The 22855-nt window shown below is 36.8% G+C and overlaps 1 protein-coding gene across 4 annotated transcripts in view; it reads left to right on the forward strand.

Moving 5' to 3' along the window:
- The window catches only part of SLC2A13 (solute carrier family 2 member 13), a 215003-nt gene that overhangs the window by 130428 nt on the left and 61720 nt on the right, over positions 1 to 22855 (forward strand). For all 4 annotated transcript variants that reach the window (XM_069102895.1, XM_069102893.1, XM_069102894.1 and 1 more), the window contains exon 6: positions 3950 to 4070. In XM_069102895.1, the coding sequence (XP_068958996.1) occupies positions 3950 to 4070 (121 nt within the window). The remainder of the gene's footprint in view (positions 1 to 3949; positions 4071 to 22855) is intronic.

The following is a 22855-nucleotide window of genomic DNA, read 5'->3' on the forward strand; positions in this document are numbered from 1 at the left end:
TCTAGCCTAGGGGCAGGGAAGATCTTTAAGTTTGCATTTCCATTACAGCCCCTTATCATGGTACATTTTATATAGTTCATTAGCTGGAATACCATCCATTTCCCCAAAATCAACCCCTTCTCTCAACAGAGCAGTAAACAATTCTTTTCCTTGTCAATCTATTCTCACTTTGAATCCTCTGGTCATTTACTTTTCTCTCTCAAGAAAATTTATCTTTTCCCCATTCCCCCAAGTCACTTAGCTGTGAAATCCTATCCAGCACCTCTGAAAGAAGGTTCCCTATTTCACCAATTAGTAGAGTCAAAAGTAGGTGCTTATAATCAGAAGGAGCTGTCTTCACCATGATATTTCTATGAGGAACTGCTAAGGGGATTTCATGGTACGTATCTGCATCTCCAAACATGAAAGCAGTTTTCATTACTTCTCTCAACTTTCTCATGTAGTCTCTAAGTGAGTACCAAGGTCTGTCTCCCGTCTTTTGGGTGAATCTACTTAATTTATCAGTATTCTCCTATTGTGTGCAATTCTCAGTTTTCTTCCCGAACTCTGTTTGGCCTCCCTGATTCTCCTTCTTTCTTCTCAGTATGGGGTGAGCTTATGCCCTTGTAAAAGCTTGGTCATGAAACAAGGTTATCACAGCAACTAGACTCAGTCTCTCCCAAGACTGTATGAATTTTCCTTCTGTTACATTTTTGCTTCTTTTTCTGAGCTAAATTCGTAACAACCCTCTCCTCTACCACTGGAGACCCTCCAGCTTGCTCTTCTAAAGGAGGGTCAGAATGCTGGAACACAGCCAGTTCCTTTGCATTAGAGTTTTCTCTTATAAGAGACTGTCTCTACTCTTACACAGAATACAGTAACCTGTTAGTAAAACCCAGCCGCTCCTACACATTGCCTCCAGCTCTCTCCCAGGTTTTATGGGTATTCTTTGCAAACATATTTTAAAATCTTTAGCTTCTCCCTGCTGTAACCTCAATTCCCTGTTTTCATAAAGCCCTGTAGTTTTAGACTACTTCCTTGCCAGGGAGGCATAAGGTAGATCTTTCCATCCTGAGATAGCCATTTCTTCTTCTCAATCCCTTCTGCCTCCAGATAGAGGTCTGATACTTTGTGATCCCATCCCTGTCACCAAATGTAGCACCAATGAAATATGTACAGTGCCCATGATCACTATAAATATACCTACATGATGCTTACTTGCAAGATATAACACACTCTTCCTATAGAAGACAGAAGCAAAACATTTACTCAGATACCAGAAAACCAAATTCCAAAACCAGTAAGATGAGTGCCTGATAGTATCAAAGAAGTTAATAAGCTACAACAGAACAGAGGGCCACATCATCCTTTAGCCTTCCCATAAACCAATATTTACTCACAAGCCCAAATGACTCCCCAGGACACATCCTCTTCTCCTCCCACTCTAGCTACCTCTGACTCCCAGCTTGCTGTGGGTTCTGCTCCACCCTTGATCAAACTCCTCCCACCACAAGATCCATGTGATTACACTCAGTCTATGAGGAGGCAGAGTATATTCTCAAAGCAGGTAAGCAAATTCCCTTAGGCTAAATTACCATTACCATTACAAATGGTTGGTGAGAAAAGAATCAAAAATCTGAAACCAAGGGAATAGAATGTATCCAGAAAGAGAACTTGGACAACAGTCTCAAAAGTTGCAGGGTGGTTAAGGGGAATTGAGACTGAGAAAATATATTATGATTCCCATTTTGGAAATCAGGAAATTGAGACTCAGAAATTTGTTGACTTTGCTATGGTAATATACCTAATAAATGGTGGAACTAGTATAAATAAATCAGGGTTTCTTATTTTTACTCAAGCATTCTTCCACTATAGCATGCTATAATTTATGCCAAAGTACTTGATCTCATAATACACTGAACTGAAAATATTTTGGAATATATATGTTTGGGGCAGCTGGATAGTGCAGTAGATTGAGCACTGACTCTGGAGTCAGGAGGACCTGAGTTCAAACATGGCCTGAGATACTTACTAGCTGTGTTATCCTGAGCAAGTCACTTAATTCTGATTGCCCCCTACCCCACCAAAAATCAGAATAGGTGAGAATACTTTATTGATAGACTTAATAATGTGAAAAGGACAGGAGGTTAAGAAAAGACTGGAGGCACTTGTAATAGCTGAACTGTTACTGTCTCAGTTTTTTCAAATCTCTTTTTGTCCATTACCTACTTTTGGGGGCTTCAGAGTATTTTGAGAATCTCTGAAATACTTGTAAGTATGGTTTTTATTCAAGGGAGGAATAAGATTTAATGAAAAGAGTACTTTAAATTCAGAGAAGAAAACTTGGTCTCAGATCCTGGCTCTGGTACTTTTTTGCTGGTGTGAATTTTACCTCTCCAGGCCTCAGTTTCCCAACGTAAAACTGAAAGAGTTGGGCTAAATAATATCTAATAAATAATATCTAACCCTTACAGCTCTAAAGCCCATGATCTTCTAACACATAGCATCAACCTTTTGTCCCACTTCGGAGACCAGTGTCTGTCTGTTCTCAGAAACACTATAAGGGTCATCTTAGAGTCTCATTCTTCTTATTTAAAAATTTTGATTCCTCCAGATATTTCTTCAGCAAAAATTTGTGCGAGTATACTGATTATCAGATAAAAAACTTCTTTACTCATATATTCTTTCCAGGTTGCAAGTGATTAGTCTTACCATGTACAGATAATCTCCATAAGCCACCTCCAGAATATTCCATTTTTTTTTTAGGGTTTCTTCACTGACTCTCCATTGCTTTAAAATAAACCACATCATTATAAACTTATATTCTTCATTCCCTTTTCCTATTTCCTACTTTTTTTTTCTATTTTCCACATAATTTTTCTATTTGCAACCATGCAGTTGGTATATAACAAACCACTTACCTCATTTAGGACTTTGTTAACAGGAACTGATAGGAACACCTTAGTTGAAATGAATAGCTGCCATTTTTCATATTCTCAAATAGAAAACTCTACCCAAAATATAGAAGTGAAAGATAAATATATGTTAATTTAAATGTGTTTTTACTATTATGTTGAGATATTCTCATATTAATAATGAGGATAATGATAGTTAATATTTATACAGCACCTTAAAATTGGCAAAGTTATTATCTCAATTGATCTCATGTTAGTTGTTACAGACCTTTCTCTAGGACCTCTATCATGGCTCACAAGTTAAGTTCTTAATAATAATAATACTTTAATATAACTGATAAAGCATTTAGTGTTTGTGGGTTGTCATTTTGTTTTTATATTCGCTATTTCACCTCTCAAGTGTTGAGATGCTTTCCTAGCCCTAGATCATAGTTCCTGTGAATCTCTACCTACAAAAATCCTTATCTTCCTTTATAAGGTTCCACTCTGGTGCAATTCTTGGCAGTCATAATGGTGTCTCCCTCCTCAACTTGAGCACATTGTCTGAATATTTCCTTTTCTCCATCATATTTCCATCTCGTAGTGGGGTTTTTTATAGGCTTTTTTGGTGTGTTTACATTAGATCTTAAGTCTTGTACTGTCAGGGGCTGTCATTTTTTTTTTATCTTTGCATCTGTAATGCTTGGCACAGTACCTGGCATGAGCAGGTTCCTTACTTGATAAGTGTTTTTTGAAGTGAATTATCTTTGAAACAAACCACCTTTATTAATCTGTACCATATGTCTGTCTTCAGTTAATGGTTTTAATTTTTTACTTTCAATTTATTATTTAGAATCAGGAATAGAGCTGAATGGAGCACTTGCCATAGTTCAAAGTATGATACCAGGTTATTGTCTAAAATTTATACTGTGGACATCTTAGGGAACATGCTTTTTGTTCTATGCAGGTTAGTTCAATGTATTTTATAACAGATGTGTTACAGCAAATTGAGCACAATATTGTAGGACATTCTCTACCCTTCTGTGAAGCATAATTGATTTTTATCATTATTTTAGGCACTTCTGTGGCGCTCATTATCCTCGCTTTCGGATTTTTGCTGTCGGCTCAGGTCTCACCACAAATTTCTCTTAAGCCAACAGCTCCTTCAGATCACAACTCTTCTTGCACAAAATACAGGTGAGATTTGTTTTCACTTTCTGGAAGATTTTATTTGATTTCTCGATTTTGAAAATGCCTTTAAAATTACAATTCTGAATATAGATCTCATGCAAAACAATCTATGCCACAGGAAATTTATAGACATTGAAGTATATTTTACTCATATGCTTTTTTCTTAACTTATTGAATCATGGAATTTTGTCACGAGGTAGTATTTATTATGTTTATCATGAAGCATTCAAGGTGAGGCCATTTATTGGAAATATTTTTTTCTAGCTCTAAGAAACAATTTTTGGTAGTTTGTGACACTGAGTAAGTAAATTAATTTAGGTAGTATTGTCATCTTTAATATATTGGCTTGGTTTACCCATGAGAAATTGGTATTTTTACAAGTATTTAATCTCTCTTTATTTGTGTGAGAAGTATTTTATCATTCTCTTGCTATAGCTCTTGAGTTTGTTTTGGCAGGCGGACTCCCAAGTATTTTATGTTGTTTGTAGTTATTTAAAATGGAATTTCTCTCTCTCTTCCTGCTGGGCTTCTTGGTAATATACAGAAAACCTGATGATGTATGTGGCTTTAATTTAAATCCTGCAATTTTGCTAAAGTTGTTTCAACTAATTTTCAGTTGATTCCCTTTTCTCTAAATATACCATCATGTCATCTGCAAAAAGTGATCGTTTTCCCCCTTATTGCTTATTCTTAGTCCTCCAATTTCCTTTTCTTGTCTTACTTATATAGTTAGCATTTCTAATAGAGTATTGAATAATATGGTGATAATGTACATCCCTCTTTTAACCTGATCTTATTGGGAAGCTTCTAGTTTGTCCCCATTACAGATAATGTTCAGATACATAATACTTATTTTAAGAAAATTGTCATTTATGTTTATAAACTTTATTGTTTTCTAGTGTCAAAAGGTTTTTCTTCATCAACTGATATAATCATATTATTTTTGTTGTTTTTGTTATTGATATGGTCATCTATGCTTATGATTTTCCTGTTATTGAACCAGCCCTGTAGTCCTGGTACGAATTCCACCTGGTTATTGTGTTTGACTTTTGTAACATATTGCTACAATTTCCTGCTAGTATTTCAATTTAATTCAGTTCAATAAAAATTTATCAAGATCCTACCACGTGCCAGTCACTGTGTTAAGTACTGGGGATCCAAAAAAAGAAAAAAGGCAAAAGACAGCTTCTCCCTTCAAGGAGCTTACAGTCCAATGTGGGGAGACAACATGTAAACAATCATGTATAAAACAAGCTAGATGCAGGATGAATAGGGAATAATTATAAGGAGGGGAAGCACTGGAATTAATAAGGACCCTGAAAGGTTTCTTGTAGACGCTTGGATTTTAGTTGGAACTTAAAGCCAGGGAGTTTAGTCGTCAGAGCAGAGAAGGGAGAGAGCATAGCCAGAGAAAATGCCCAGAACCAAAGGATGGAACGTTTGATCCATGAAACAGCCAGGAGGCCATTGTCACTGGACTGAAGAAGTGATGGGTGAGAAGGCAGGAGTGGGGGAGGTGAAGGCAGAGTGATAGGAGGTAAAAAGAGGGAGTTTGTGGCAGAAGGCTTCCATTTTTTTCTGTAAAATATGACACAAGGTTCTCAGTGGAGATAGGGGAGGGAGAGCTTTGAGGAGGGATTAGAAGGTTTGGAAGAACCATGGTAGAGAGCACGTAGGCATAACATTATTATTTAACCACAGTGAGGACACAGTTGATTCTATGTAACATAAACGTGCAGTGGACAGTTGGGTGATTTTCTCCACCTTCATTCAGCAGCACATATGTAGACAGGAAGGCAACAAGTGGTCAGTGTGATCCAAGGCCGAAGCTTTGCTGGGCATAATTGGCTATACAATAAGGAGACTAGGAATTCGAGAGAAGAGGATAGTGTAGAGTTGAATTTCTAAGGAGTCAAGATGGGAAGAAGAGGATTGGATTTATAGTAAGTACAGCATAATCACAGTTATATACCATAACTTGTTCAGCCATTTCTCAATTGGACATCACCTCAGTTTCCAGTTATTTGCCACCACAAAAAGAGCTACTGTAAAGCAAAATGTGGGGAGTGGAGCCAAGATGGTGGAGTAAAGATAGGGACTTGCTTGAGACCTCCACCAAACCCCTCCAAAATAGTAAAAATGACTCTAAACCAACTCTAGAGTGGTAGAGCCCACAAAAAGACAGAGTGACACAAATATACAGCCCAGGACAACCTGGAAGGTCAACAGCAAAGGTCTCTTGAACTGGGCTGGGAGAGGAACGCAGTCCAGTACAAGCCATGTCAACACAGACAGGCCTCAGGAAACACAGAGCAGACCTCAGGGAACTGAATTGTAGGCAGCTGTCAAGGTTTTCAGACTTTTCAACCCACAAATGCCAAAGACAACTTAAAAGGTCAGTAGGAAAGGTCCGTTGAACCTGGGTGAGAGAGGAGCGCAGTCCAGCCCCAGCACAGCCACAGGCTGGTGGCAATGGCTGTGGGGGCAGTGGTAACAGCATTGGCTGCTTCCAGAGCTTTCAGCCCACAGATGGTAAGGGGATGGAACAACTGATCAAAAGGAGATTAGTGGGGCCTCTTTGCTGGTGCTGAGGCAGGATTCTTTTGCTTTGCCCATGCTTGGATCTGGGTTCCAATTCTAGGTGGTAGTCCTGGGGCAAGGAGCACTGGCATAGCGGAGCTTGTGAAAGCACCAGTGGAGAGGGAACCTTCCTCAGAATTCCAGGTGCAGAAAAGAGTCCTTATGGTCACTCACAGAACAAAGGAAGCTAATGACTATGAGAAATCAAGATATTATAAAACAAAACCAAAATAATGAAAACATAGAAAATTGTGAAATATTTCATTGGAAAGGCAGCTGAGCTGGAAAATAGATCCAGGAGAGATAATTTTAAAATTATTGGACTCCCTGAGAGACATGAATCAAAAAAAGAGACTTGATAACATCTCTCAAGAAATTACCAGGGAAAACTTCCCTGATATTCTGGAACCAGAGGGTAAAATAGATATTGAAAGAATCCACCAATCACCTCCTGAAAGAGAACCCAAAAGAAAAACTGCCAGGAATATTATAGTAAATTCCAGAGTTCTCAGGTCAAGGAGAAAATATTTACTAGCAGCCAGAAAGAAACAATTATGTATTGTGGCACCACAATCAGGATAACATAAGACTTAGCAGCTTCTACATCAAGAGATCAGATCTACATCAGGGAATATAAATATTCCAAAGGTCAAAGGAGCTAGGATTAAAACCAAGAATCACCTACCCAGTGAAACTGAGTGTAATCAATGAGGGGAAAATTGATATTCAATGACATAGAGGAATTTAGTGCATTCTTGAGAAAAAACCAGAGCGAAAGAGAAAAATTTACCGTCAAATATAAGACTCAAGAGAAACATGAAAAGGTAAAGAGGAAAGAGATATAAAAAGAGTCTTATTAAAGTTGAACTGTTTGCATTTCTACATGGAAAGATGAATTTTAAACTCATGAGACCTTTCTCTCTATTAGGGTAGTTGGAGGGGAGATATATATACACACACACACCCACCCACACCTGCATGTATAAACAGAGGGCACAGAGTGAGTTGAATATGAAGAGATGATATCTAAAAAATAAAATTAAGGGGTGAGGGAAGAATGTACTGGGAGAAGGAGAAAGGGAGAGGTAGAATGGGCTAAATTATTTCACATAAGAGGCAAGAAAAAGCTTTTACAGTGTAGGGGAACTGGGTGTAGGTGAGAGGGAATGCACGAACCTTACTTTTATCAGATTTGCTGAGGGAGGGAATAACATACACACTCAATTGGGTATGGAAATCTATCTTATCCTACAGAAAAGTAGGGGGGAAGGGGATAAAGGGGGAAGGTTATAGAAGGGAGGCCAGAATGGGCTAGGGAGTAATCAGAATAAAACACTTTTGAGAAGGACAAGGTCAAAGGAGAGAATAGAATAAAGGCAGGTTAGGAGAGAGGAAAATATACTTAGTCTTTCATATCATGATGTGTTTTGCATGACTATATATGTATAACCTATCCTGAATTGCTTGCCTTCTCAATTAGGGTTGGTGGGGAGAGAGGACAGGAGAAAACTTGGAACTCAAAGTTTTTAAAATGAATGTTAAAAACTGTTTTTATGTGCAACTGGGGAATAAGATACACAAGCAATGGGGTAGAGAAATCTATCTTACCCTACAGGCAAGTAGAAGAGGAAGGAATTAATGAGAAGGGGGGAGGGGATAGGAGGGAGAGCAGATTGGTGGAAGGGGTAATTAGAATGCATACAGTCTCAAGGTGGGGGGTGGGGAGAGACAGGGAGAAAATTTGGAACTCAAAATTGTGTGAAAGTGAATATTGAAAATTAAAAATAAATATTTTTTAAAAAGAGACCAAAATCTCAGTAAGATGATTGCTTTTTCATCCCCAAATAACTAGGCTTTTAGTATTGATCCATAGGTCTTTAGCCTGAAGCAGCCAGGGAGTTTAAAAAGAAAAAGAATAAAAAAAAGCAAAACATGGTTCTCTTAATTAGATCCATTTTCACTTTTGTTCTATCTGATATTATAATCTGATATAAAAAATCTATGCTTTTTTTACTTCAGCTGAAGCATATTAGATTCTATTCCAGTTCCTTACCTTTACTCTGTATTTGTCCCTCAGCTTCAAGTATGTTTCTGATTATTAATACACTCTGCTATCCACTTCCATTTTTGTGGGTAAGTTATCATTACTAGGTGTATTTCCTTCCATCTTATTTTATGTTTGTCTTTTTCTCTCTCTCCTTTTACCCTGTCCTTCGGCAAAAGTCTGTTTTGCTTCTGACAAGGTGGCAACCTCCCTCAATCTGCCCTCTTTTCTATCACATCCCCCTCTTTTCTTATACCCTCCTGCTCCTCCTTCCCTATAGGGTCAGGTGGATTTCTATACCCAATTGAATGTGTATGTGAGCCAATTCTGATGAGAATAAGGTTCAAGCATTACATAACATTACCCTTCCCCCCATTTCCCCTTTCACTGTAAAAGCTCTACCTTTTTCATCTCTTTTCTGAGGTAATTTCCCCCATTCTGCCTCTCCATTCCCCTTTCTTCTAGTGCATTCCCCTTTCCAGCTCCTTAATTTTTATTTAAAGCATCCCATTATAGTCACCTCACACCCATACCCTTTATGTACACTTCATGTACACTCATGCTCTAACAGTGATAAAGTTCTTAGGAGTCATAAGAATCATCTTCCCATGTAGGGATGTAGAATTTCACCTTATTGAAGCCCTTATGATTTCTCCTTGATCATTACAGTTTTATGCCTCTTTTGAGTCATATTTGAAAGTTACATTTTCTATTCAGCTTGGATTTTTTAATCAGGAACGCTTGAAAGTTCTCTATTTCATTGAGTGTCTTTTTCCCTCTGACAGTTTATACACAGTTTTGGTGGTTAACTTATTCTTGGTTGTAACCCTAGCTCCTTAACTTTATGGATATCATATTCCAAGCCCTCTGAACCTTTAATATGCTAAACCATCTGGTCCTTTAATAGCTGTTCAATCTTGTCTTATATTGATTGTGGCTCCACAATATTTGAATGGTTTCTTTCTGGATGCTTGCAGTATTTTCTCCTTGACCTGGGAGCTCTGGAATTTGACTATGACATTGCTGGAAATTTTCATTTTAGAACCTCTTTCAGGAGGTGATCAGTGAATTCTTTCAATTTCTCTTTTATCTTCTGTTTCTAGCTTTCCTTGATAATTTCTTAAAATATGATGTCTAGCCTTTTTAAAATCATGGCTTCCAGGTGGTCTTAATAATTCTTTTTTTTAATCAAATGCTTTATTAACTTCTAGTTTACATCATTCATTTCTGCAAAATTTTGAGTTACAAATTTTGTTCCCTTCCCCCCCTACCCACCACCCCAAAATAGCGATCTCACTGGATATCACCTCCTCCAATTTGCTGTCTCCCATTTCTTCTCCCATCCCCCCTCTGATTTTCTGGTAGGGCACAGTGGATCTCTATGCCCCAGTGCCTGTATATCTTATTTCTCAGTTACATGTAAAATAATGTTAGTAATAGTATATATATTTAAACATTTGATCTTAAAACTTTGAATTCCAGATTCATTCCCTTCCTCCCTTGTCACCCATCCTTACTGGGAAGATAAGCAATTCAATATAGGTTGTACATGTGTAGCTATGCAAAATATTTCCATAGTGGGGTCTTAATAATTCTTAAATTATCTCTTATTAATTTTTAAGGAATTATTTCTTCAGTAAATTTTTGTACATCTCTTACCATTTGGCCAATCATGTTTTTTAAGGTGTTATTTTCTTCAGTATTTTTTGTGCCTCTTTTTCCAAGCTGTTCACTCTCTTTTGGTAATTTTCTTGCATTACTTTAATTTCTTTGCCCAATTTTTCCTTTTCCTCTTTTTATTTTGAAAACTATTCTTGAGCTCTTCCAGGAATTCTTTTAAAAATTAATTTATTTGTTTACTTTTAGTTGACAAGATTCAGTTCCACAATCCCTTGAGTTTCAAATTTTCTCCTCCTCTCTCCCTTACCTCCCCCCCCCACCTCAATGGCAGCATGCAATCAAATATAGGATCTGCAAATACCTTCACATTAAACATTAGTCATGTTGTAAAGAAGGATTATAACTGATGGAATGAACAATGGGAAACAGGAAACAAAACAAAACAAGGAAAAGAAAGAGAGCTGGTAGTTTGCTTCAGTCTGCATTCAAACTCTGTAGTTCTTTCTCTGGATGTGGACATCTCTTGCCATCATGAGTCTTTTGGAGTTGTCTTATAACCTTGCATTGCTGAGAAGAGTCCAGTCTATCAAAGTTGGTCATCACACATACATTGTGTCTATAATTGTGTAGAAAGTTCTCCTGGTTCTGCTCTTCTCACTCAGCATCAGTTTGTATCAGCCTCTCCAGGTAATTATGAAGTCCATCTGCTCCTCGTTTCTTATAGCACAATAGTATTACATTACATTCATATACCACAACTTGTTTAGCCATTCCCCAATGGATGGGCATCCCCTTGATTTCCAGTCCTTTGCACCACAAAAAGAGTTACTATAAATATTTTTGTACATATGGGTCTTTTTCCCACTTCTATGATCTCTTTGGGATACAACCCTAGAAGTGGTATTGCTGGGTCAAAGGGTATAAAATTATTTATAGCCCTTTGGTCATAGTTCCAGGTTGTTCTCCAGGATGGTTTAATCAGTTCACAACTCCAGCAACAATACATGAGTGTTCCAATTTGCCCACATCCTCTCTGGCATTTATCATTTTCCTGTTTTGTCATCTTAGCCAATCTGACTGGTGAGATGTGGTACCTCAGAGTTGTTTTGATTTGCATTTCTCTAATCAATAGTGATTTAGAGCATTTTTTCATATGTTTATAGATATCTTGTATTTTTTCCTCTGAAGACTGCCTGTTCATATCCTTTGACCATTTATTATTTCGACAATGACTTGTATTCTTATAGATTCGACTCATTTCTCTATATATTTTTTCATATGCTTACAGATATCTTTAATTTCTTCCTCTGAAGACTGCCTGTGATATCCTTTGACCAATCAATTGGGGAATGACTTGTATTCTTTTTTTTTTGCCTTTTGGAGGGCAATTGCGATTAAGTAACTTGCCCAAGGTTACACGGCTAGTTTTTTGTGTGGGTGTTAAGTGTCTGAGGCTGGAACTGAACTCAGGTCCTCCTGACTCTGGGGCCAGCGCTTTACTCACTGTGCCACCTAGCCTCCCCAACTTGTATTCTTATAGATTTGATTCAATTCTCTGTATATTTTAGAAATGAAGCCTTTATCAGGGACACTGGTTGTAAAAATTCTTTCCCAATTTTCCTCTTCCCTCTTAATCTTGGTTACATTGGCTTTGTTTGAACAGAAACTTTTCAATTTAATGTAACCAAAATGATCCATTTTGCATTTTATAATGCTCTCTAACTCTTGTTTGGTCATAAAATCTTCCCTTTTCCATAAATCTGACAGGTAAACTATTCCTTGCTTTCCCAGATTGCTTACAGTATCAGCCTTTATACCTAGATCATGCACCCATTTCAACTTGATTTTAGTATACGGTGTTAGATATTGGTCTATGCCCAGTTTCTGCCATATTATATTCCAGTTTTCCCAGCAGTTTTTGTCAAATAGTGAGTTCCTATCTGCAAAACTGTGGTCTTTGGGTTTATCAGAGTAGATTATTATAGTCATTGACTGCTGAGTTTCCTGTACCCAATCTATTCCATTGATCCACTGCTCTATTCCTCAGCCAGTACCAAGTAGTTTTGATGACTGCTGCTTTATAGTACAGATTAAAATCTGGTATAGCTAGGCCACCTTCTCTAGCATTTCTTTTCATTAATTCCCTTGATATTCTGGGCCTTTTGTTCTTCCAAATGAATTTTGATACTATTTTTTTGTAGCTCTATAAAGTAATTTTTTTTGGAATTTGATTGGTATGGCACTAAATATATAATTTAATTTAGGTAAAATTTTCATTTTTATTATATTAGCTCGACCCAGCCATGAGCAATTGATGTTTTTCCAATTAGTTAGATCTGACATTATTTGTGTGAAAAGTGTTTTGTAATTGTGTTCATGTAGTTCCTGGGCTTGTTTTGGCAGGTAGATTCCCAAATATTTTATAATGTCTACAGTAACTTTAAATAAGATTTCTCTTTCTATATCTTGCTGTTGGATATATAGAAATATACAGGAATGCCGAGGATTTTTATTTTATATCCTGCAACTTTGCCAAATTTATTTATCTCAAGTAGTTTTTACTTGATTATATAGGATTCTATAAGTATATCATCATGTCATCTGCAAAGAGTGATAGCTTAGTCTCTTATTTGTCTAATTTGATTCCTTCAATTTCTTTTTCTTCTCTTATTGCTACTGCTAACATTTCTAGTACCAAATTAAATAAGAGGGGTGATAGTGGAGATCCTTGTTTCATCCCTGATCTTATTGGATATGTTTCTATCTTATCCCCATTACATATAGTATTTGCTGATAGTTTTGGATAGATGCTACTTATTATTATTATTTTGTTCTTTTTTTGAAAGGGGTCAGGGCAATTGGGGTTAAGTGACTTGCCCAAGGTCACACGGCTAGTAAGTATGTCATGTGTCTGAGGCTAGATTTGAACTCAGGTCCTCCTGACTCCAGGACTGGTGTTTTAATTTACTGCACCACCTAGCTGCCCCTATGCTACTTATTATTTTAAGGAAGACTCCATTTATTCCTATACTTTCTAGTGTTTGTAATAGGAATGTGTGTTGTATTTTGTCAAAAGCCTTTTCTGCATCTATTGAGATAATCATGTGGTTTCTGCTAATTATGTTGTTGATACGAATAATTATACTAATAGTTTGCCTAATATTGAACCATCCTTGCATTCCTTCTTCCAGGAATTCTTTTGGGACCCATGACCAATTCACATTTTTCTTTGAAACTTTTCATTTAGCTGTTTTGGCTTCATTTTCTTCTTCTGAGTTTGTGTCTTCATTTCTATTGTTAGATTCTTTATTTTGCTCATTTTTTTTCCTAATCTTTTTCTTGATTTATCATTTTATGCTAAGGTTGTACTCTGTTCCCAGGGCTGAGGGGCACTGTCCCAAACTTCTGCTGCTGTTTTCAGAGCTACCTCTGGAGCTATGTAGTTTTTTTGTTCATCATGGTGGTATGATCTAAGGAGAGATGTGGTCATTGCTCTCTCGGCCTGTGCTCTTGTCTATGAGTGATCTCAAGCCTTCTTTTCCACCCTGGAACTGTGCCCGAGACTCTTGTACCCTGTGTTCATGATTGCTAATGATCTAGTGCTCTTCTGCCCTAGGACTAGACCCCAGAACTGTTTATGAGCACCCAATGTCATCAAAGGTTCTCGTGCTTTCTCTTTCTTACCAGTTGTTTGACCCCCTTATTGTCTGTGAGTTAAGAAATCTCAATTTTTACCATTTCTCTTTTGATTCATGGGGAAGGGCCAGCTTACTCCATCCATAGACTATTTACCTATAAGCCAAATCTATAAGGTTTTAAAAAATATATTCATAATCAAAGTTATGTAAGTCAGACTATAGATTAAACTACTTAGAGATCTCACAAAGGACTAATTTTGAGAGAGGAGATTTACATGTCATCAAGGTAACCTAATGATAATAAATATTAAATAACATAAAGTCTCCTTATATCTTAGTAACCCACTCCCAATGTCCATCACAGGTTCCCAAACTTATTTGGCCTACCACCCCCTTTAAAAAAAAAAACCAAAAAACATTACTCAGTCCCTCCCTGGAAATCTTACAGACTAGAAGAGAAGTCTCAGATTAAGTGTATAATTGCACCTGAGGCTACTACTGCATGCTGGATCATTCCAGTGTCCCCCAGGGAATAATATCACCCACTTTAGGAACCACTGATTTAAATCATCACATTTTGTCTTATGTCCCAGATGTCCCATGTAGTCATCTGGTCTTTGGATATCTTCTCTTGGACAGTCTGAAATAGGCCCCATTCTCAGGGTAACTCTGAAGGGGGCTCTGCATTTCTGGTTCCAGATCACTTGTAGAGATTGCTTCTGCTAAAATCTGCCACCATCAAGACTTAATGCAGTTTAGTACAATCTCTTAAATTTGGTTTTCTAATAACTAGCTTATGTGATGAAAACCAGCTTGAGCCTTATGGGTCTAATCCTATTGATAACACAGCTATAAGATCAAATTAGGAACCTGAGACTTTAGAGAATTTCCACTTTTATATAGCATTTACTTTTTTATCTTTACCTAAACTCTGTAAATTTTAAAATTTATTTTAAACAAATACAGAATGAGAAAAGAAAAAAAAAAGAACATTGCCATGTACACAGCAGAGCATAAGAGATGATTCAACATAAAACAATAAATTTTCATTTCAAGAAAACCTATATTATAAGCACTACACATTGTTTCCAAAGCTACCCAGCTTTTCTTTACTTCCTTGTAGGTTTTTTTTTGTTCTCTGCTGTGGACTTTTACTTAATTTTTTTGCCTTCCTTCCTCTTCTCCTCCCCCTACCTTAAAGAAGATTACAATTAAATGCTGAGGTTTGTGTGTGTGTGTGTGTGTGTGTATGTGTGTGTGTACATATACATCTCTTCATTTAATTGGATACATGTATACATATGCAAATAAATATCTATAAACATACACATGTATACACATGTACACTAAAATATATATGTAAAACTACTATTCATATTTCTACTTATCTCATTCTCTGAAGGTGGATAGCGTTTTCCTTCATAAGTCCAAGTCTTTCCATGTTTTTCTAAATCAACTAGCTCGTCATTTCCTACATCACAGAAAGATTCCAATCCAATCACATCCTATATGAGAAATCATCTATGAAAGATTCCCCTCTGACCCAGTTTTCTGCATTCCTTCTATTTTTGGCTATGTTGGTTTTATTTATACCAGAAAATTTTAATTAAAATAATACAATTCATCCATTTTACACTTCAATAATGTTCTCACCTTAAAATATAGTTTGCAGTCTGATACTGCCGAATCTGCCTCCATTACATTTCCTCCCCTGGTTTCTTTGAAGTTTCTGACCTTTTGTTCTTCCAAATAAACTTTGTTATTTTAAAAAAGAATTTAATAAAAGTATTTTTTATTAATTTAATTAGGATGTCATTGAATAGTTAAGTAAAATTGTCATTTTTTATTATATTGACTTTACCTACACATGAATAATAAATATTACTTCAGTTATTCAGATCTGACTTTATTTGTATAAAAATATTTTATGTTTATGTTCATATATTTCCTGTTCCTGTTTTGACAGATGTACTCTCAAGTATTTTATACCATCTAGTTATTTTAAATGATCTAAAACAATATTGAATAATATTGTTGACATATAGTGGAGTTTCCCTACTTTTCTTTTTTGATCAAGACTGTTTTAACTTTAACATTGTCTGAGATCATGATTATTACCCCTGCTTTTTTTTTTAACATAATAAATTCTACTCCTGCCTTTTATTTTGTCTTTGTATATGTCTCTCATTTTTATAATGTTTCCTGAAAGCAACATATTGTTGAATTCAAATTTTTAATGTGCTATTTCCATTTCATGCACATTATATATAATGTACATAGTACATTATCCATTTTATGGGTAAATTCATCCCATTCAAATTCTAAGTGTACTAGCTTAGTACTTATTATTATACTAACTTAGTACTATTGTGTATTTACCTCCTTCCAGTTTTTCCACTCCTGTGGGAAAACCTAATCTTTAATATAAAACCTCATCCTAAATCATTCCACTTTGGGGGGAGGGAGAAGCTTAATCTAAAATCTAAACCTAAATCTTACTTTGGCTTGGTAGTATTCAAATTGGGACCATCTAGGTAGACTACCTCATCTATACGTTGATTTCAAACCTGTGCGGTGTGTGTGTTTGTGATAACACTTCTTTGTATCTCAATACAGGAGGGTAGAAGTCATTGGGTACTGCAGTTTCAGGTTTCCTTCTTCATTTTGTGATTATTGGGGTTGAACAGATCTGTAATACAGTGTCCAGATTATACACCTCACTTCCAATGGCATTTACCTTCCTCCTTTAGCTGAGAGGCTAAAGGCTTTTGGATACAGAGAAATCTAGTTTAATTACCTAGTGAACATAACTTTTGCCTCCTTTTAGTCTCAAAAAGAGAATAACTTGCCCTGAGTTTCAATATATTAACTGACTGAAAGATGTGCCTAAATTAATTGCAAAGGTTCAAACCATATACCACCTCAGCTATTAGCCATAGTTTCATGTAGTGGGACATACTAAATGTATTGATGCATTTTTCCATTTTTTTTTTTTTGCTAATCTTCTCATCAGTTAGATAAAAACCTTTGTTTCAGTTTGAAAAAGAAATAAGAATTGAGAACAGGAGTCTGACCTTAGGGGGCAGTCTTCTGTGGTAAATTCCCTCAGTAACCATAGGACATCAAGGAGTTTTTCTGAAATGCTGTCCTGGGATTTGGAGTACTAACTCTACCCAGCATGACTTGCCAAAACTTTAGCAGATGAAAGATGAAATGACTGAGGAAACAAAGGTTTGAGCTTCTGAGCATATTAACTTATTAAGCAATGCATGTCAATTGCAAAACAAATCAAGACCAGACATCCTCAGCTTTGACACTGGACCCTGAATACAAGGGGAGACAGATTTTTATGCCTTAAAAACAATCAATAAAATAAGACCAATTAATTAAATGAAAACAGTTAACCAGTATGCATAATTTATAATCTGATTTCTAATTGGAGGAAAAATTAGGGACTTTCCAAGTTGGGAAGGAAGAAAGAACAGGAACAATTACCTAAAATCATAAAAAGAGATGTACCATTCCCCCCACCCCCAGGTGTCTATATTCAGTCAAAGGAACATGGAAACAATAAATGGTTAACTAATATGGGACCAGTTTTCAGATAAGATATATGGGTTGCTTTAGATGTATAATTGTGAGAAAATCCCTTGCATTAATCTTCAGATTTGACTGGGTTTCTGGTAAGCATAACCTAGGTCCTTAGTTAAGGGTTAAGCAACAGGTAGAAGTGGTACAGCTTACAAGCCACACAATTTAGATTCAAAGGATGCAATAAAGCTTTCTTATTATTGCCTCAATTAAAAATTTTCTCACAAGACAGAAACTGGACCAACCCTGTAATTGAATAGAAAGGGAACTGGGCCAGCTCTAGAACTGAGCCACAAGATGAAGTCAGTTTGGTTCATTCAATTCCCATACTACCTTGTGCCCTTCCACAAATACTGAGACATCAAGAGGAACTCACCAGAGAGAGAAGCAGACTAGCCTGGCAAAGAGATACTCCAGTGTGATCAGGAAGAGGTGTGGCCAGGTGCTGATGGAAGATCCAAAATTAGATGGTAACTGAGTCATGGCTCTAAAGTCTAGAAGGTCAGGAGTAGAGCCAGGAAAGGAAGGATAGTAGCAGTGCCCAATCTCCCCATAACTAGTCTAAAAAGGATTTAAGGAAAGTACCAAGAAATCTAAGGAAAAACTACAGTTGGTCAGGCCTCCAGCCCAAGGTCACCAATTGTTCCCCCAGATAAGTGACCAAGGCATGAACTGTAGAACAAGGCTAGTCTAGTAGCTCGTTGTCTCTAACCCCAGAGTAAGATCATAGATATAAATAAACTATTAGCTAATTTAATTCAAACAGGAGGAAAACCAAATTCCAATTCTCAAAAATGAAAAAAAGCATATTAAGAATGATTTCCCCAAATTGATTCCAATAAAACTAAAAATTAATTAACGATTAATGAATGGCTATTTACAAAAATATAAATTGCCCAAGTTAATAGAACAAAAAATATACAATGTGATCAACTCATTGCATGAAAAAGAAATTGAACAAGCTGTAAATGAACTTTCAAAAGTGGGGAGGAAAAAGCCAAATCCTGGTGCCTGATGTATTTACGAGTGAATTTTATCAAATATTCAAAGAACAGTTAATCTCAATATTACATAAACTTTTTGAAAGAGTCCTGGGAAGATGGCAGAGAAGGTCAGAAAATTCCAGGCTCTCCAGATTTCCAGTATGAGCAAGACAAAATAAGAGTCTCACAGTGAACATAGAGCAGTAAAAATGAACAAAAGTGGGGCCAGAACAATGGTCCCCAAGGGTGCAGGTTTCTCCTCCCTTCATTTAGTTGCCATAATTTTGACATTTAAAAAGCTCAAAAGACATAATTTAATCACTTTAGTCATAATGCCAGCATGTTTATTAATAAAAGGATGGTCATTTAGCCATCTCTCTCTTAGACCCAAGACAATCATGGTGGCGGGTTTTACAGTTTATATGTTCAGGTGTTCCTGAATGTGGCAGTTAACGAGAGAATGAATATTACAGTGAGGGACTGAACCTGAGCTTTGATGATATTTACTTCTAAGTTACTCCCAGCCTTATGCAATCTAGTCAAAGAATCTACACCCCATCCAAACCTGAGCAGAAAGGAGTTTTCACTTTAGATTAGAAATCTGATCGCAGGGATGGAGTAGCAACATGCACAAAGAGCAGAATATTAATCCTAATCTTCCGTCGGCTCTGTCCTTGAGAGAATGAACAAGGAAATGGGACAGAGAAAAATAACTGAGGTCTTCTGAATTTTAATAATTTATTATTAAATATGATCATTTTTCTCACTACAGAATGTATAAAACACTTGGACTCTACCTACGTTGATATAATAGGAACTATGGGGATAGAGCTGCTTAGTCTAAGTGGTCGTTGTAATGTAATAAAAATTACAATGCTACATAAGTTACTTATTGTGGCATAATAATACAAATATGAAGTATTACTTTAGAGAGTTATACAAAGTTATATAAGTAGTTCATATGCTAAAGATAAGACATCATGTAAATAACAAGGTACATACAAAATATATGCAGAGTAGATGCAAGTCAGCTTTAGAAGGGAAGATGCTGCCATCTTCAGAGACAGGAAAGGCAGCTTGTAGAAGGTGGGGTTTAAGCTAAGTCTTGAAGTAGAAAAACTAAGTAAAGGAGAGTATTATGGTTATGAGGGACAATAATGCCTCTTCTTGCCTATATTTTCCTTTGGAGCCTCCCAAACACTGAACTAGCTCTGGCAATGTGAGCATCAACCTCATTATCAATGTGGACATCCCTGGGAAGTACACTGCCAAGATAAATGAACTTACCTACAGCATCCAAAACTTCTCCATTTGCTGTAACCGATGGTTCCACATATGGATGGTGTGGTGCTGGCTGGTGGAGCACCTGTCAAGTGTTAGGTCAAAATTAGCACAAGCAGCAGAAAATTGATCCACACTTTGTTACATCTCGGCTTCAGAGGCTGCAATGAATGCACAATCATCCACAAACAGAAAGTCATGCACCAACCCTCCCTCCATTTTGGTCTTGGCTTGTAGCCTTTTCCAGTTGAAGAACTTACCAACAGTGCGGCAGCTGCCCTCGATGCCATGTTCATCCTCATAGAAAGCTTTTGACGACATGACTGAAAACATCATGGTAAAAAGCATGGGAGTAAGCACGCAGCCTTGTTTCACTCCATTGGTGACTGGGAAGGCACAAGAGCACTATCCATTATCTAGAACCCTGGCAAGCATGCTGTCATGGAATTGATGTACAATGCTGATGAACTTCTCTAGGCAGCCAAATTCTGACATAATTTTCCATAAGCCCTCACAACTAACAGTATCAAAGGCCTTGGTCAGATCTACAAACATGTACAGACCTCTCTTCTGCTCCTGAAGCAGACACCATGCCAACTGTTCCTTGGCCCTTTCTGAAGTCACACTGGCTCTCAGGATCTTGCCAGCAACAACTAAGAGAGATACTCCCCTGTGATTGTCACAGGACAATTGATTTCCTTAACCTTTATGGAGATGGATAGTGGAGGCATCCTTGAACTCCTGGGGGAGAACCTCCTCTTGCCATATAACCTGGAAAATTTTGGCCAGCTTTTTTATGAGCAGTGGACCCCCTACCTTATAAATCTCAACTGGAATAGAATCAACACCAGGTGCTTTGTCACATGAAAGGAACCTAGGGGCAATCGAAGGCTCTTCTGCAGTTGGAGCTTCAGCTAGGGAGGGATTGATTCCAACCTGAGGTAAATGGTCAATGGCCTCAGCATTGACTGATGATGGTCTATTGAGAAAGTCACTATGGAACAGTTCATCCCATCTCTCTAGGATCATGTCCTTATCACTAATCAATTGGACTCCATCAGCACTGAGTAGTTGCAATGCAGCCTATAGGTCTCTGGCCATGCCGTTCGAATGCAAAATATACATTTGCCAAAAAGACTGTTTTATGGAGCAGTCACTCAGGACAAGCATTCACATGTTGGTCAGAAGAAGCGATACAAGAACAGTCTCAAGGTCTCTCTCAAGAACTTTGGAATTGATTGTGTAACATGAGAGACACTGGCACAGGACCTCCCAGCATGGTGTGCCCACTTCAGAGAAGGTGATGTGCTCTATGAACAAAGCAGAATTGAAATAGCTCAAAGGAAACACAGAATGAGAAAATCTAGAGAATCCACCCCAAATGTTCACACGGACTCTTTGTACCCAACCTGTGGTAGAGCTTTCCGAGCTCATGTTGGTCTGATCAGCCACAGTCAGACACGTTGAAATTTGACTTTAGCAAAGTGATGTCATTTTGGTCCTCTTTGGGAATGAAAGACACCAACCACTGTTTCCTCAAATTAAATAAATTATCAGAAATATTTTCAATTTTGTGTGAATTCATCTAAATCCTCAGCTGTTGTCTTTTTATTGTATATATATATATATATTTACCTAATTTCCCCTCTAAAACTTAAAAGGTAACATTATAAATACATGCAATTCTTTTATTTCTATGCCATTTATTAAAAGTAAATTCATGACATCAGTGTACTTTGTGTGTAAGGTCAATTAGTAGATTCCTTAAAATATAATTTTTAAAAAGTTAACCCTTTTCAAAATCCAAATTGAAATTTAGAATATTGTTTCTTTTGAAAGAATTTTTGGCACAAAGTGCTCTGACTAAAATATGGGAAAATGTCAAAATTCAGAATACGATTTATTGTGCTAAGTTCTCTAATTATTACTTATATGCCATCCATCTTCTCAGCAAACTCTGCATCAGAGAAGGTCCCATCGAAGCACTGATTTTCCAAATTGTTTTGATCAATTAAAAATATCGGCACATATATCCATTTTTATGATTATGTACTACTGTACTTATATGTGTGTTGTTACATATACATATAAAGCAGTGGGCCTGGAATCATTAAGATATGAATTCAAATCTACCTCAAATACTAGTTTTGTTAGCCTAGGAAAGTCACTCAATACCTGTTTGTCTCACTTTTCTGTTTTTGTTGTTGTTTAGTCATTTTCAGGCATGTCTGAATCTTAGTGACCCCTTTTAGGGTTTTCTTGGCATAGTAGTGATTTACCATGTCCTTCTCCAGCTCATTTTACAGATAAGGAAACAAACAGGGTTAAGTGACTTGCTCAGGGTCATACAAGCTAGTAAGTGTCTGAGGCTGATTTGAAGTTGGGTCTTTGTGCTCCAGGCCCAGCCCTCTATCCACTGCACCACCAACCTGCCCTCTTCTTATCTGTAAAACAGGGAAAGTGATAACACCTAATTCTGAAGGCTGTTTTGACAATCAAATCAAATAAAAATTAGTAAATAACAACAACAACTGCAAAAGTATAAACAATTTTTCTCATGCCAGGAGTGCCCAAGGCACAAAATTGTAAAAGGAAAATGACTAAAAAAGATCTCTAAACAATCAAAATAGAAGATATCTTATATCAAAAACAAATGGTCTGTAAATTAATCAAGAAGAGATAACTTAAGAATCATAGGATTACCAGAAATTCCTGGCTAAAAAAATTATAATTTTCATATCAGTTTCAAGAAATCATTAAAGATAATCACCCAGCTGTATTTAAAAAATGTTGGTTAAGTGGAAAGAGAGGAATCTATTTATTACCTCCTGAAGGAAGCCCCACAACGGAAGCTTCCAGAAATGGCAGTTGCAAAATTCTGTGCTTTGTGCAAAAGAGAAAATATTACTAGCAGACAGAAGAAAATAAATAATCCAAATATTCAAGGACAGCAATCATTATTACACAAAATTTAGCAGATGTCACTTTAAATAAATGGAGGACATGGTATGAAATATTCCAAAAGACAAAGAAAGCTTTACAGCCAAGAATCAC

This window comes from Petaurus breviceps, unplaced genomic scaffold (genome assembly GCF_028583685.1).
Source record: "Petaurus breviceps papuanus isolate PSGF00001 unplaced genomic scaffold, PetGlider_PUasm1.0 558, whole genome shotgun sequence".
NCBI lineage: Eukaryota > Metazoa > Chordata > Mammalia > Diprotodontia > Petauridae > Petaurus > Petaurus breviceps.